A 16,241-nucleotide genomic window follows, 5' to 3' on the forward strand; every position below is an offset into this window, starting at 1 on the left:
TTATCTCTGGAAGCATACTCCTGAACCTTTTCTGTGTTCTCTCCAATGCCTTCACATCCCTCCTAAGCTGTAGTGTCCAGAACTGGATGCAGTACTTGTATTTATACAAATTCAACAAAACCTCCGTGCTCTTTCCTTGATACTGCTATTAATAAAACCTACGATATTGTATACTTTATTAATCACACCCTCAACCTGTCTTGTCATCTCAAATGACCCATGTACATATAAACCCAGGTCCCCTTTATAATTGTATTCTTTATTTTATATTGGCTCTCCAAGTTCTTCCTACCAAAATGAATCATTTCACACTCTTTGCAATGCATTTCACCTGCCACCTGTCCACCCATTCCAACAAGTTGTTCATATCCTTTTGAAGTTTTGCACTTTCTATCTCACAATTACAATGCTTTCAAGTTTTGTATCATCCACAAATTTTGAAAATGTGCCATGTACACCAAGGCCCAGGTCATTAATATATATCAGGAAAAGCAAGGGTGCCAGCATTGACCACTGGGGAATTCTGCTACAAACCTTTCTCCAGTCCAAAATAATCCTTTAATTACTAGTGTATTTATTGTCAATCAGCCAACTTCATATCCATACTTTCACTGTTCCCTTTATTCCATGTGCTATAACTTTGCTAACAAGTCTGTTTTGCAGCACTGTTGCAAATGTTTTTTGGAGCATACACTAGGGATCTCTACAGTAATTGATTAGATTCCAGTCCTATTTCAGGACTAAGTAATTCAAACAGAGTGTGCTTTGATGATTCAGGTAAGATGTTCTTACCTGTATAATTATAATGTTTTGGTTCCTGTGGTGCCTTGCTCTCTGGTGGCATAAAGTAAAAATTCAACTACTGGAATAAGTGATCAATGAACCATACACAGCAGACAAATAAGGTTTGAATATGCACCATTGGTGGAAAAGGCTCCCTATATGAATTGGGAAAATTACCATATAGTGAACTGACCTTGGGTCTCAACGGAGCTCCACCAACAGGTACATAAGGACAATTAACTGAAACCTGCATTTAAACACAACATAGGACAGTTTACAATTGATCACTTTTTGTTCTTTTTGTTTATTAAAACATTTTTAAATTGAGATATAAATGGCCAATTAGTAATTTAAACAGGATTTCTTTTCTGGTATATATGGATATATGATTTAGATGTTAACTTCTGAGCTTTTCTATTCTCTAGGTCTCATTCGCTTACAAGAATTAATGAAAGCTCCTTCCAGATATAACATTAAAGTTAAAATTCGTCAGTTGCCATCAGGTAATAGAGATACTAAGCCTCTTCTGAAGCAGATGAAAAGGGGGAAGGAGTTCTTCGTTATATTTGACTGTACATATGCAACTGCAGCCCAAATATTGAAACAGGTGATTGAAGTCTTCTATACTCTGTTGACTCCTATTGTATATATGAATATTTTCTATTCTGTAATAAGATTGTAGACATTTCACAGACTGTGCAAGATTGATTCAGCTCAAGCATTCCTGGATGAGATGTATTGAAGAACATTTGCAGCCAATAGGAAAAGTTCTACCTCATCAACTTCTGTTCATAAAACTCCTGTCTGTGTTTTCATCTATACGTGGTTTGATGACAAATTAGTTGTTCAACTAGTAATTAATAGACATCTGGGAGACATTCTGGAACCATTACCAGAAGTCTCCTTAGGGTTCTCTGAAGCCTTTCGAGAGGACATGGTTTTGATTGTATCTCCTCTCGATGGCTATGTGTGAACAATGTCAGATATCATGAGCCTTGTGCAAAGGAATAGCCCCATCTCCAAGCAGGTAACATCTGAGCCAATGACTTTGTTATCATTATGGATGTTAGATGGGGTTGTCTAAGCTCTGGTCTTACAGGTACTTCTGGAGGCTAAGCTATTAGTAAACTTCACCTTTTATTGAACATATATATAATGTGTATAATGTTCAATTATAATCGAAATCGAAGCAAGAGTAAGCCACCATGCCCTTCATATCTGATTTATACTGGCCTCAACTCCTTTTCTGTGCCATTTTTCCATGGCCTTATATTCTTCGATCTATCAAATATTTAACCACCTCCACTTTAAGTATTTCTAATGATCCAGCCTCCACTGACCTTTGGGGTAGAGAATTCCAGAAATTCACCACCCTCTTTGAGAAGAAATTTCTATGCACCTCAGTTTTAAATGATCGACCCTTTATCTTATAGCCATATCCCCTTGTTTGAGTCTCTCCCACTAATGAAAACATGAAACCATCTACACTGTCAAGCCCCCTCACTCTTATAAACTTCAAGGATCCAGACTATGTAGTCTCTATTGGTAGGACAACGCTCATCCTAGGAATTAGTCTGGTGAATCTCCTTTGGACTGATCCCAATGTTACTATATCCTTTTTTAAGTAAGGGAACCACAGCTGTATACAGTATTCCAGGTGAGGCCTCACCAACACCCTGTACAATTGCAACAAAACCTTCCTTTTTTTAAACTCCAACTCCTTTGCAGTAAGGGTCAAAATGCAATTTATTTCCTTAACTTGTTGAACCTGACTGCTAGCTTTTTGTGATTCATGCACTAGAACACCTAGATCCCTCTGTACTTCATTGACCTGCAGTCTCTCTTCATTTAGATAATAATCTGCCTTTTGTTTCCTCCTACCAAAGTGCATGATCTCACATTACCCCACATAAAACTCCATTTGCCAGGTTTCTCCTCAGTCACCCAATCTATCTATATCCCATTGTAGAACTTCATATATCCTCATTAGAACATGCCCTTCCACCTATCTTTGTATCATTGGAAAAGTTGGAAACCTGGATAGAATGGATGTGGGGAAAATGTTTCCATTAGTAGGAGAGACTAGGATCCGTGGGCACAGCCTCAGAATAAAGGGACAACCCTTTAAAACTGAGATAAGGAGGAATTTCTTCAGCCAGAGGGTGGTGAATCCAAGGAATTCATTGCCTCAGAAGGCTGCAGGGACCAAGTCATTGAATATATTTAAGACAAAGGTAAATGGTTCTTGATCGGTAAGGGGATCAAAGGTTTCAGGGAAAAGGCAGGAAAATGGAATTAAGAAACATATCAGCCATGATTGAATGGTGGAGCAGACTCGATGGGCTGAATAGCCTAATTCTGCTCCTATATCTTATGGTCTAACCTTACATTCCATTCCTTCCTCCAGGTCATTAATATAAATGGTAAATAATTGCAGACCAAGAACTAATCCCTGCTTAACTCCACTAGTTACATATTTCCAAGCTGAAAAGGACCCATTTGTTTCAACTCCCTGTTTTCCATCTGACAGCTAGTTTTCAATCCATGCTAATACTTCCCCCAGCTCCATGGATTTTTACATTATGCACAAGTCTCTTATGTGGCACCTTGTCAAATGTCTTTGGGAAATCTAAATACATTACATTTAATTTATCTACTCTCTCTGTTACATCCTCAAAGAACTCAAGCGAATTTGTCAAATGTGATCTACCTTTCATAAAACCATGTTGCCTCGGTTTGATTATATTCAGCCTTCCTAAATGATTAGCTATTTCCTCTTTGATTATTGACTCCAGCGTCTTGCCAATAATAGATGTTAAATTGCCTGTAGTTCCCTGCTTTAGATTTAACACAAGGCTTTACATTTAACTATCTCTCTCCATGCTGTTACCATGTGTTCTTACATCACATTACATTATCTCACATCTCCCCCTGAAGTCGCTGGCTGGAATTTTACCAGCATGCCTGCCCCAATTCCAGGGCAGGCGAGGCTCGCAGAAAGGCATAGCCAATTCGGCCTTGAGCAGGATTGTATGAGCCTCGGATGGACATGCCGGTAAGATTCCACCTTCTGTCTTCATCCTTGGGTCATAGGAATAAGCATTGTGGTGGTTTCACCAATCTCCTCAACCTTGTTCTCAGTTGTCTTGGAGGTTGCAATAGGATTCAAGTTGCCCATGTTCTCTCTCGAACTCTGAAGTAATACATGAATCTTCAGAGACTATTAGTTCTCTATTCAAATTGTCTTCCTGATCATATCAGTAGTTAGTCCATTCCACTGATGGTCTGATTATAGAGATAAGTAGGCTTCTACTTCTTCTCACCATCCTGTTTTTCAGTCTCAACAAGATAATATCTCAGATTTTGACTTTTTCAATTCTTGGCCTTCTTGATTCTGGCCTCAAATTCAGATTGATTCACCTGGTTGGTGTTAATGCTGATTGTAGTTTCTGGTTTGATTTAAATGATACTTACCCCTCTTCACTCTTACTATTTCTATATCTGTTGCTTTTAGAAATGACACGATCATATGCGGAAGGACGGGAGGTTGAGTCCATAGTCTTCTTCCCCTCAGAAGTTCTGACAGAGCCAAACCATTCTGAATTGATGTTGATATCATTATTCTTTTCAACAAGCTTTTACTATTCTTATATGTCTTGTGCTTATAAATAACTGACTCAACTAGTTGTTGGACAATTCCATCATTTTCTGTAAATTTTTGAACCCTTCATTCACAAACTGTGGATCATTGTCTGAAATGACAAGGGTTGGAATGCCATGTGTGAAATAAAAATTCTTTTATTGAATTAATGACTGATTCTGAGGTTGTACCATGAAGATGTTTAACTTCAATCTATCAGGAATAATTATCAACAACTATAAGCGATGTCTTCCCCTTGAGTTTGAAAATGTCTACTCTGTGATGTTCCCATGGTCCAGAAAGAAATGAGGATACTGTCAATGGTTCTCATTGATCTTGGTGATGGATTTCACAGGTGGTGCAATTCAAAACTATTTCCTCTCAAGATTTTGAGATTCTTGGATATCACACTGAATTTTCTAGAATAACACTTCAAAATGCTTAGGTATCCTTTCTGAATTCTCTAAAACACCTCGAGTCTGAGGACTCATGGTATAACCAGCCATTATAAATTGGCAACTCTTCCAAACTCTGAGATGTCTGTATTGCTCAATGTTTTATCTCAGGATGAGGCTGTTTGCAACATGTTCTGACCACCCATTGTTATAGCATTCCATAATTTTAGTACATTCTTCATCTGCTTTTTGTGTTTGTCGGATATCATTTCACCTCTATGTTGCTACTGGTGGGAATTTTGTAGTCAATGAGGTATGTGACTCGACATCCTCAACAAGATTTGTTTCTCCTGTTCAAGCTTCTCAACAGGAATATTGACAAGGCAACTGCTGTCGTTTATTTTTGCCTTAAATATGGTTCCTTCATCTGCTTTCCCGTGGAATCTTCTGCCTGATTTTACGAGGATTCCCAATTCATCAACTCTGGAGATGAATTGTCGTTCTGTGCAAGCTTTTTGATTATCAGTGAACATTCTTCGTTGTGGACCAGATACAAAGTTTCTGTGACTTCTCTTAAAATTCAGCATTCAACTGAACTTTGACCTTTCAGATGAATGCCTGCTGGACCATAAAGTCACTTGATTGAGGGCTGGAGGAAGTCTGATTTTAACGATTGTTCTGTATTTGACAGAACTGAAACTCCTTCTCCGGTGCCTAAAGTCTTTTTAATGTCTGTTGACCTTAATGTCTATGCTCTAATGGTTCCTATTTGACCTTGTGCTGGGACACTGCTGTACGGCAGTCTCGTCAGTAACACAGAGCCTCCTGATATTCTGTTCCTCACTGATCTACAGGTATGAATTTCTTGGCCATTCTGTTGGAGTGAGGTTTCCCAAAAGTTTCCCTCCTAACCCTCTTTCCCATGAAGTGGCAGAGCTCTGGGGCTCTTGTTTGTTACTCTTCCACCCACAATGGATCAAACAGCAACAAATCCATAATAACAACCTGACATTTGCCAGCAGCCACTGGTCAAAATCTCAGTGTAGTCAGTAAGAAAAAAAAGACTGGAAAATGTAATGTCAGTGGACAAGACTAGTAAAGCAACACATTAGCAGCCAAAATGAACAACCTGGTTGAGTTGAGAATTCTGATTAATTCTAAATACCCAACATGAGGATAATTAGCAGCTAATGTTTTAACATTTGGTTTGAGAATAATACAAAATATGTAAGTGACATCTTAATAATGTCTTTAAGAAATGTTTTTGACATGCCATCAAAATGAAAGATGTATTCATGAAAGATATCAGCATAAGTCAGGCACAAATAATGCAACGAAGTAAATTACCAATGCATATCTAAGCCAGGGGAATAAGTCCAATAGACAAAGGTGCCTTCAGTAGAACCAGTTGAAATTGATCAGAGAAATGCTGAATCAAAAGAAGCCATTTTTGGGAAAGAATTCCATAAAAGAGGCAGACGAATGACAGATCAATACTTGAAAGTGTCAAAATATGATTGATTAAATGACATGCCATTGTTAGATTGACAGAACATTTAATGAATTCAGTTGCTTTTAATTAAGTACTGGGCTATATAATCTGTTAACGAAAACTACAACCAATTCTTTTCTGGCATGAAATCTGGGATCTTTTGTGAAAGCCTGGTAGCGCATTAGTTGTGTAGGTGGAACCATTGATCTCCCATTTTGGCCAAAATGAGATTTGTCTTGTCCTATCGTAATTGTTTGAATGTTGTTAATTTGTAATGTTTTTGATTCTAACATTTCAATGTTTTAATAAAAACTAATTAATTTCATTGAACTGAATAATTTTTTTTGTCTTTATGAAATGAAATGTTTAATGAAAAGATTCAGTCTTTAAATTAATCAGACCATCTAAAAGAATTTCCCACAACGCTGGTGACTTGACTAAGAGCAGTTGCTGATGCCTTTAAATGACACTAGAAATAATGCCCTTCTTATCATTCCTGCCCCGGATTTGAGTCTTCTATAGAATTTTATGAGTAGTGTGCTGAAGTTGTGAAAATAGAGTTTCAGACTAGGCCTAAGTCCTGAACTCAGATTTGCATGTGTTAAGCAGGCGCTGGCATTTTGAATGGGACATTTTAGCTGACTGGTAGGAGGTCCAACCCAAAGCAATGGCAAGCATACAACAGACAAATGAGACCATAACCTAATTTGTAGCATCCTTGTGACAGCTTTAAACTCGGGGTTATCCTCATGGACTCAACGAAGCTGGACTCACTGCAGCTGACACAAGCACAATAACTGCCAAGGGAGCAAAATGACCAATGTTCACATCACAATTGCAGGCTGATTTGTTAATCTTGATAACAGAGGTTTCAAACTAAATATACTTGACATTATCTGAAAGAGTCATTGTTTATTTTTGGAATAAATGTTTCATGATGAACACTGCTGCTGTGGAATGATTGTTACGTGATGTATTTAAAATGATGGATGGCTTGTTGCACTCTAATTCAAAATTCATGTCAGGCTCTGTCTATAGAAGAGTTCATTATAAATATGTCAATATTTGGATACAATACCAGTTGTGCTTGGAGGCGGCAATGTGATTGTCTTTTCCAATGTTAAATGCTGCAATACTTTGGTTTCAAAAATGTGGGCCAGGATTTTCCAGTCATGCCCCGATGGAAATCTTTATGAGTGGGATGGAAAATTTGATGGATCATCCAAAGGTCTGTTGACTTTGGGCTGGAATTTCTGATTGCATGGCAGGCAGGATGGGAAAATCTCATCTGTAATTGAGCTAAAATACACCAACAATTAATATTAAAAATGGTTTATGTTTCCCTGCAGTTGAACATTGCAAATGTGAAGCAGCATCTGAGTCACCCAATCACTCTCCCAGATTTACTTTCACCCCATAACCTGGCTTCTCCTGTACTATAATCCCTGAATGTGCTCATTACTCACTTGGCCTATACTTTTGGCTTCCCTGTTTACATAATTGACCACCAATATATTGGTCATGGCTTCCTCAGTATTATACCCACTGTATTATATGTCCCTTTGATGTCTCCATGTTTCTCAGTGCTGCAGAGCATCTACTGCACCCCCCCCAACCCCGTCAAGCTGATCAACTCTCCTTGCTTGCCCGTCCGGTTTTAGTATTATGCTAATGAACAGGCTTCTCCAACTTGTACTGAAACCCCAGATGTGTTGTGCTACCTTTCAAATTATATTTTTAACCTGGCCACTTTTCCAGTGGATATGAAAAAGAATTCTGCACCACGAGGAACTGCACATGAGTTTTCTTGGTTTCCTGGTTTCCCACAGCCAAAACCACCAAAACAAATGAACCAGGTCATTTGCAGCTGATTGACACATCTTATTAATGTGTAAATTGTCAGCTGCTATTTCCACATTGACTAAGTTCAAAAGAAATTCCTTGGCTGTGAAGTTTTATTTCAAAATCCTGTGGTTGTGAAAGGTACTATATAAAGAGCAAGTTCTTTATTTTTGTTTAATACTGGTTTGTTTCCTTTGCAGATCCTTTCAATGGGAATGATGACTGAATATTATCATTATTTTTTCACTACACTGGTAAGGCAACATTTTTTAATGATATTTTTATTTCAGACACATGCAGGCGTTTAGTGCCACCGAGACCCTGGTGGGTCCACATGCTGCGTCAACTGGAGTTGATAGAGACCAATGTGTGGAGATGTGGCCATAGTGTTCGAGTGTAGGGTGTGAGAGATGTATTGATGCACCTGCTGAGTGTTCTGCCCTTGGGTGGTAGTCCCAGAGGAATCGAGGGGGGAGGGTCAGGACTCTTTCATCCACTCCATCCAGTATCCTGGTGAGGCCCTCTTTCAAAAAGCATGGTGCAGTCTTCTTAGCTGCCATCCCCTGCAGTGTTTGTGGAACAAGTGCTGAAGAGTGCTGGGGAGCTGTTTATATAGCGCTCCCCAGAGCTTACAGCAGTTAAGTTGTTGTGGGGTGGGCAAATTGCTGCATGCTTCTTGTGTTGCCTTAAAATGATTACTAGTGAGGCATAAGATTCTGCCTGAAAACGTGTCGGCACCACCGGCAGGAACCTTTCTGTTTTTTGCACCAGAACCAACGCTCTGCAATCTTTTAGTAAGATTTCATGCATAGACAGGTTAAACAAACATGCAAAAACTTGGCAAGTAAAATGCAATGTAGGAAAACGCGAGATTGTGCAGTTTGGTAGGAAAAATAGAGGAGCTGAATATTATTTAAATGGAGGAAGACCGCAGAAAGCTACAGCACGGAGGGGTTTGGGGCTCCATGTGCATAAATCACAAAAAGCCAGCATGTAAGTTCAATGGATAGTAGGGAAGGCAAGTGGAATGTTAGCCTTTTTTTCAAAGGGAATGGAGTCTAAAGTAGGGAAGCATTGCTAAAATTATGCAAGGTACTAATTATACCACAACTGGAATACTGTGCACTGTTTTGTTCCTCTTGTTTCAGGAAAGATACACTGGCATTGCAAGCAGTCCAGCGAAGGTTCACTAGTTGATCCTGGGTATGAAGTGATTTTCTTCTGAGAGGTTGAATAGGTTTGGTCTGTACTCATTGAAGTTTAGAAGAATGAGAGGTGGCCTTATTGAGACACATAGGATTCTCAGTGGGCTTGACAGGGTAGATGTTGAGAGGTTGTTTCCTTGTGTGGGACAGTCTAGCACCAGAGGGCATAATCTCAGAGTAAGAGGCCAGCCATTTAAGACAGAGATAAGGAGGAATTTCTTCTTTCAGAGGGTAGTGAATCTGTGAAATTCTTCACCATAGAGTGCTTTAGAGGCTACGTTGTTAATTATGTTCAAGGTTGAGTTTTTTTATCTCTCAAGAGAGATTTTTAATCAATAAGGGAATCAAGGATTATGGGGATAAGGTGGGAAAATGGAGTTGAGGACTTTAATATCAGATCAGTCATCATTGAGTGGTGGAGGAGCAGACTTGATGGGTCAAATGGCCTACTTCTGCTACAACGTCTTATGATCTTACAGTCAATTACTTTGTATGTCATAAAATTCCTATAGTGTTGAAGGAGGCTATTCAGCCTACCAACTCTCTAACAGAATTTTTTACCCCAGTTCTTCTATCCCGCCCTATTCCCGTAATTTATCGTGGCTAATTCATCAATCTAGACATCTTGGGACATTAAATGGTAATTTTACTATGGCCAATCCACCTAACCTGCACAGTTTGGGCTGTTGGAAGAAACCGGAGCACCCAAAGGAAACCCACACAGAAACAGAGCATGGGGAGAATGTGCCAGCTCCACACATACAATCACCCAAGGCCAGAATTGAAATTGGGTAACTGGCATTGTGAGACAACAGTCCTAATCAGTGTTTCACCATGCCTGGGCCAATAGTCATTAGTGAAAAGAATTAAATCATTCTTTCTGTTATCATATCCTTGGCATATCTGTAGACAGCAAACAGCTGATATTTTATGTATCGCCAGTTCTTTCCCAGATGCTGACAAATGCACTGGAGGATCATTTTATGACTTTTGGCACTGCAACTGGCAGATCTCTGATTGTGTCCAGATATCTTCATTGAAAAAATAGTCTTCATTGTTTATCTGCAATAACTAGCACAGGATTCTCAACAACTGTGTCTGGGACAGTAGGCTTGAAAATCTTTGCACCCATATGACCTCATAGAATGTGGCACATTACCTTACTTCAAAATGAGTACATTTCTTGTCTTCTGCAGCTAACTGCAGTGAAAGCACAGCACTGATTCTTGTACCCAGTGTAGTCATTGTAACTGAGTTTAGTAGCAGACTGCTTATCAGAAAAATCAAGCAGTCTGCAGCTTCTGCTGCAATGCAGGATTTGAATGAGATTTGGAAACACACCACACATGCATATGAGCCTTTGTAAAATGTTGCAAGGTCTATTTAAACATCAAGAATGCTGGAATTAATGAACTCAACATTGCTAATCTATGGCTTCGTCACCATAATGCTGACGAGACTTTTCTTCTCATCAGTAATTTAGCAGCATGCAATAACAATAGGTTTAGTTTGTTCTTAACCCTCAAAAAACATGAGATTCACTGTAATTATATTTTTGAGTCTTCTCTTCCTTTTTATGCTTTATGTCTTGGATTATTCAAGTAGGTGAATTCTGATTTACTAATCCTTCCCAAGTACATTTGCCAGCCTCGATATCCAAGTAGCTCTCAGTAAAATTATAATTCCAGGATAATGAACAGAACACCCTTTCTATTATGTGCCTGAGCTGTTAGAATTTTCCCTATGCCTGCAAAGCGTCTTTCTGTCCCTCTCTCAAGATGTGCTGTGATACAACAGTGTGACACTGTAATTTAGATTGAAACTATTAAGTGAATTTATTCAACAAAAGATGAACAAGTGAATAAATTACAGTAATATTTCTTGCTCGCCGAAAAGGAAAATATAAAAGGTTAACATTTGAATGCAAAAATATTCTTTTCTAAATAAAAACGCTGTTCACAGTGGCCCGAAGAATCTGTACCACTATTCCAGCAGAATGCCAGAAGGACCAGAAACCCAACCTGCAACCTTGAGACACCAGATTAGGACTTACTGCCAAGTTTCTGGGATAGTCAGATGGGATAGAGCTTCTTCCCATTCCTGACAAGTCACCAACAAATTTAGAACAGTGTGGTGGTATAACTGACTGACACTTCGTAACTGGGTCAGTATATGTTAGGTATAGTGAAGACCAGGAATACTGACTGGTTGTTGAATGGTGAACTGGTTGATATGGCGTCCACATCAAGATCTTGACCTGCACTCATATAAAAGTTTGGCCAGCCAATTTTCATTTGAAGCTTTGATAAGGGGGTTTGTAATTATATATTTCTCTTTAGATGGGTGAATAGGTTGGTTGAGGGGGACTAAAGTAAGCAGTCCTTCCTGCTTTGCACTGGATCAGGACAATTGTTGGGCATCTGGCTTCTTTGATGACATCCTTGGTGAAGATACAGGACCAGTGGACCTTGAACATTCACCAAGATGCAACCTTTGCAGATCTGCAGGACCAGTGTTTATTTTTTCCTGGTACTCCTCATAACTTTTGGAGCTAATCTGAATGATAGCTCTTGGAGATTCCAGTTGATTCCTCTGATTAAAATAGATCCATTCTTTAAATATTCCCAAATGCAATTATCGGCACTTACTGGATTTAAATAATTGTTGCCCATATTTAAAAATGGCAGTCATAGAATCATAGGAACCACATCAGTCTTTTAGTCCTCAAGCATTTTTCAGCATTCAATGAGATCAGGGTTGATCTGTGACCTACCTCCATTTACCCACCAATGCCCATATTCCTTAATATCTTTAATTGGCAAAAATGGATTAGTTTCAGATTTAAAATGAACAATTAAACCCGTATCAATTGCTATTTATGGAAGAGAATTCCAAACCCTTACCATGCGTTATGTGTAGAAGTATTCCCTGACTTTACTCCTGAACAGCCTGGCTCCAATTTTTAGCCCATACCCCATTTTGTCCAAAATTCTCCAACCAATGGAAGTAGTCTCCCTCTATCTTTCCTCAGTTCCCCTTACTATCTTGAAAATTTCAATCAAATCACTCCTTACCCTTAGAAATTCCAGGAAATAAAACACTAGGCTGGAATTTTCCAACTCAGCCCCCTCCCACTCCCATGGTGGAGACAGCTCTTCCAGATCTTCCAGTCTTGTCAAAGTCTACAGCATGCCCACCCCAATCCCACTGACAGGAAACCCTTGGTGGGAATTGACTTCAGTGGGAACTGAGGATCGCATCCCTGGGGAGGGCCAGAAGGTCCCTCCCCTAGTTTGATCCTAATTTATGTAATCACTCCTTATAATTGAAATTTTGGAGTCCATTTATTTTGTAAATCTACCCTGTACTCCAGCAAAAATTAATATGTCCTTCTTAAAGTATGGTGCCCAGAACTGAACATAGTATTCTGGATCTGGTGGAATAAAGGCCTTGAATAACCTGACATTTACTCCCTTGTATTTCAGTCCTCTAGACATAAATGCATGCAATCTATTTGGCTTTTTAATTATTTTCTGTACCTGATCATGAAATTTTATTGATCTACAGCCCCCAAAGTCTCCTTAGACTGCCACTGTTTTTCAGCTCTGCACTATTTCAGATTGGCAAATGGTAATTACACGTGAAACCAAGGATATTGGCTGACCATAAAGCGGGAGATTTAGGGCCCACTTAGTGATCCAAACCAGGATCTTGGCCTGTACCCCCGAAGATTTGGCCAATTAACAAGTCACATAATCTGAAGTAACATGGGCCCTCCCTCAAGCTTCATAGAACAAATTTGCAATTTTGATATCAAGTTAAAATTGGGATAAAGTTGTGATGGTAAATACATTTCCTTCCAAACTACTTCTCCACTATTTCTTTCTCTGCCAGGAGGGCTAAATGTCCATCTCCCTTAGTGCCCACTGGCTGCTATTTGTATTCTTGGCCATGGCAAATTTTCCAAGATTGCTGCAATTATATATTTCAGGTGGGTATTTGGGACAGTTTAAGCACAACTGTGATGCTACTTGATTTTTTTTTAAATTAAAAGTTGTCCCATTTTCAAACTGACTAGATGCAGCTGGAATTGTTGTTCTCTGATTGTTTGCAACAGGGAACTGATCTCTTAAATTTGAAGTGTTCTTTAATGCCCCTAGCAATAACAAGGTGAAAATGATAAGAACTACATTGAATAGTTCCCTCATCAGCACAGTGCCATTATACACCAAACCAAGCCCACACTGAAATGATTCAAATATTCCAAAGGGTAGGAACATAGAACAGGATTTTCAGCACTTGCCAAGGGTAGGATTAGATGTGGGCGGGAGCTAAAAATAGTGTCATTGGCCTGCATGTTGGTTCCTCAGTTCCACCTTACCTCCAGACCAATTTACAGAGGTGGAATTGGGAGCAAATAGACTCCACCCATTCATGGCAGGTAGCTAACGTGGCTCATTAAGAGTCACCTGAAACCAATTAAATAAGGCCCGCTACAGACGGCCTTAGAGGCCCTGGTGGCAAAGGCCATTTTAAAAAGTTGGAGAGTGTGCCTCTATCTCTTACCTTACATCGCAGCCTGCTGCCCCTTTCAAGCTGAAAAGCCCTTGATCAGCCCTCTAGTTTTGAAAACTCAGCTATCATCTTTAATTGAATGGTGAGCTTGTCTCCAGGCCAATTATAGGACCATCCCTGTGACAATCACAATGCTTGATTGCTTCCCCCCAGGGCGAATTCCAGTCCCAGAAACAATCCCAGTCTCAGATTCTGGCTCCAGAGAGAAAATCCAACCCTTAATGTATGTGCATTCACTCCTAACTTTCACTGTAAGTTTTGAAAATATTTTTGTCCCTACTGGCGTCTAAATTAGAGGGGCATCTTTCTGTTTGTTTTGGAATGCAACCTGATCTATTTTTGTCACAGTCCCATCCTAACTCTATATATTATGAGATCAGCTGAATACATCAGTGGTATGGAAATTAAATAATTTTTCCATACTGTCCACAGAGTATCTCCCTGTGCTTTAACACTTAAACCAATGATTAATACTGTCCCCTGTGGAGCAGTGACATTCACAAACCTCCATTCCTTCATCCTCACACAATAGGCTGTACAGGGTGAATTATATTTTTTTCAATTATAACTAATTTATTTCACAAAGTTTGAATCAGTACCACCCACTTTGGTATCTAGGGTTGCACCAACAGAAGTCTACTTACCCTGATACATCTTGGACACACACACAACCCCATGTCAGTGTCAAGCTACACAGGATTCTGCCATGTAGCCTATTCTTGTAAGGCTACAATTATAATTCATTAAGGAACATTTTTTTATTGCATTGTGTCTATTAATATACAGCAAACTAACCTAATAAATGGACAATGTCTCTATCAGGGACATTTGAAAATTCTTATCTAGTTCTGTTCTTTTAAAATATAACTAGTGGTATTCATTTTGGAATGCTTCGTATTGGCCATAAATAACATATCGTCATACCTTAGTCTAGGAGGTGCACTGCAAGGAGCTATGTATTTGGCGATATATTACTGCTACATATGTTGCTCTTAAACCTATTAGAGTGATATATTGACACCCTTCTGATCATCAGTACAGGCTCAATCTCTCTGTAATAAATCACGTAGAATACCAGCCCAAACTCTGGAAGAAACATAAATAACCTGCAGTCCTGTCAGAACATATGTAAATTACAGGGTGGTTCTTGTGTATCATTCATATTTTTGTGCCACCAGAAAAGCTTATTTTCATTTCTGACAGGCACTTGGAATTTTTCACCAGTGATCGCAGTCAATGTTAACCCTTTGAAACATTTTGGTTTGTGCTCACTTGCAAGAAAGCAAGAAATTGAATATTCAAGCATAAATATAGAATTATTTACTATTACACAATTAATAGATCTTAATGCACTTGGAAAGTAATTTTCTGCAAGCTCTGTGATTGAGAAGAAAGGTTTAGCAAGTTGTATTGGTCTTGGGAAATGGGGTAGTGTAGTGTTGGCACACTGACTTTTTAATTTTATAGTCTACGTTTGATTGCAGCTTAAACTAACGGATTGAAGGGTTCCTGCTACAGCCAGCTGTCAGCATTGGTCTTGATAGTCTCTTTGTCAGTGTGAGGCCATGGCTCCAAACCGTTCAGAATTTGTCACTTGGTTGACAGTCTCACAACAAAAGGGCCACTAGAATGACTGGAGTGAAGCGATAAAATAATGAGCTGGATTTTCTGGCTCCGTAATTTGTGCTTTTGATCACGTTGATTTTAATGGGCATGAGGTTATGAACTGTAGAGCGCAAAAAGTGATCACACTGATGTAATTGGGGCTGATACTTTGAGGCTGGTTAAATGAATATGTTAAACCAGAATAGAGAAAGTTTTAACTTCAACTTTAATTGACACTATTACTGACTTCAACATGCTTGATGCCAGTCAGATTATGGAAGAAAATTCCACTTACTAGTATGCTGAGTACAAAATCCACATATGATTTTTCTACAACAAAAAGAGAGGATGAAGATTTTCTGTAAAACGGACCTTCCTTAAAATTCTCCCAGCTAAACTGAGGCTACTAACTTTTGGCAATACATTGTGCATTGGCAGAGCAATCTTCACGACAATGGCTCAGCTTTTTCAGATAATAATTCTCGCATTTTGCCTAATGGTGCCCACCAGCCCTGAGTGTGCTGTTTTGCAGGAAAAGTGAAATGGCATCTAATTTACCCATACATCCTTGTCTTTCCAGTGCATCTGCCTCATATACATAAGAACACAAAACCCTTTAGCTTTGCAAAGAAGGGGACTTTACCCCATGGGCCCTCCAACCTCAACGATGCTCCCTTTGGCTCTCTATCTGAAGGAAACAATCC

General features: G+C 39.1%; 1 protein-coding gene across 5 annotated transcripts in view; it reads left to right on the plus strand.

Annotated features, from left to right (window-relative positions):
• The window catches only part of LOC145353312 (glutamate receptor ionotropic, kainate 1), a 304,940-nt gene that overhangs the window by 174,049 nt on the left and 114,650 nt on the right, over positions 1 to 16,241 (plus strand). For all 5 annotated transcript variants that reach the window (XM_080203956.1, XM_080203958.1, XM_080203957.1 and 2 more), the window contains exons 4-5: positions 1,209 to 1,390; positions 8,353 to 8,406. In XM_080203956.1, the coding sequence (XP_080060082.1) occupies positions 1,209 to 1,390; positions 8,353 to 8,406 (236 nt within the window). The remainder of the gene's footprint in view (positions 1 to 1,208; positions 1,391 to 8,352; positions 8,407 to 16,241) is intronic.

The sequence above is a fragment of the Carcharhinus amblyrhynchos genome, chromosome 15 (assembly GCF_965287045.1).
Source record: "Carcharhinus amblyrhynchos chromosome 15, sCarAmb.v2.hapA, whole genome shotgun sequence".
Taxonomy (NCBI): domain Eukaryota; kingdom Metazoa; phylum Chordata; class Chondrichthyes; order Carcharhiniformes; family Carcharhinidae; genus Carcharhinus; species Carcharhinus amblyrhynchos.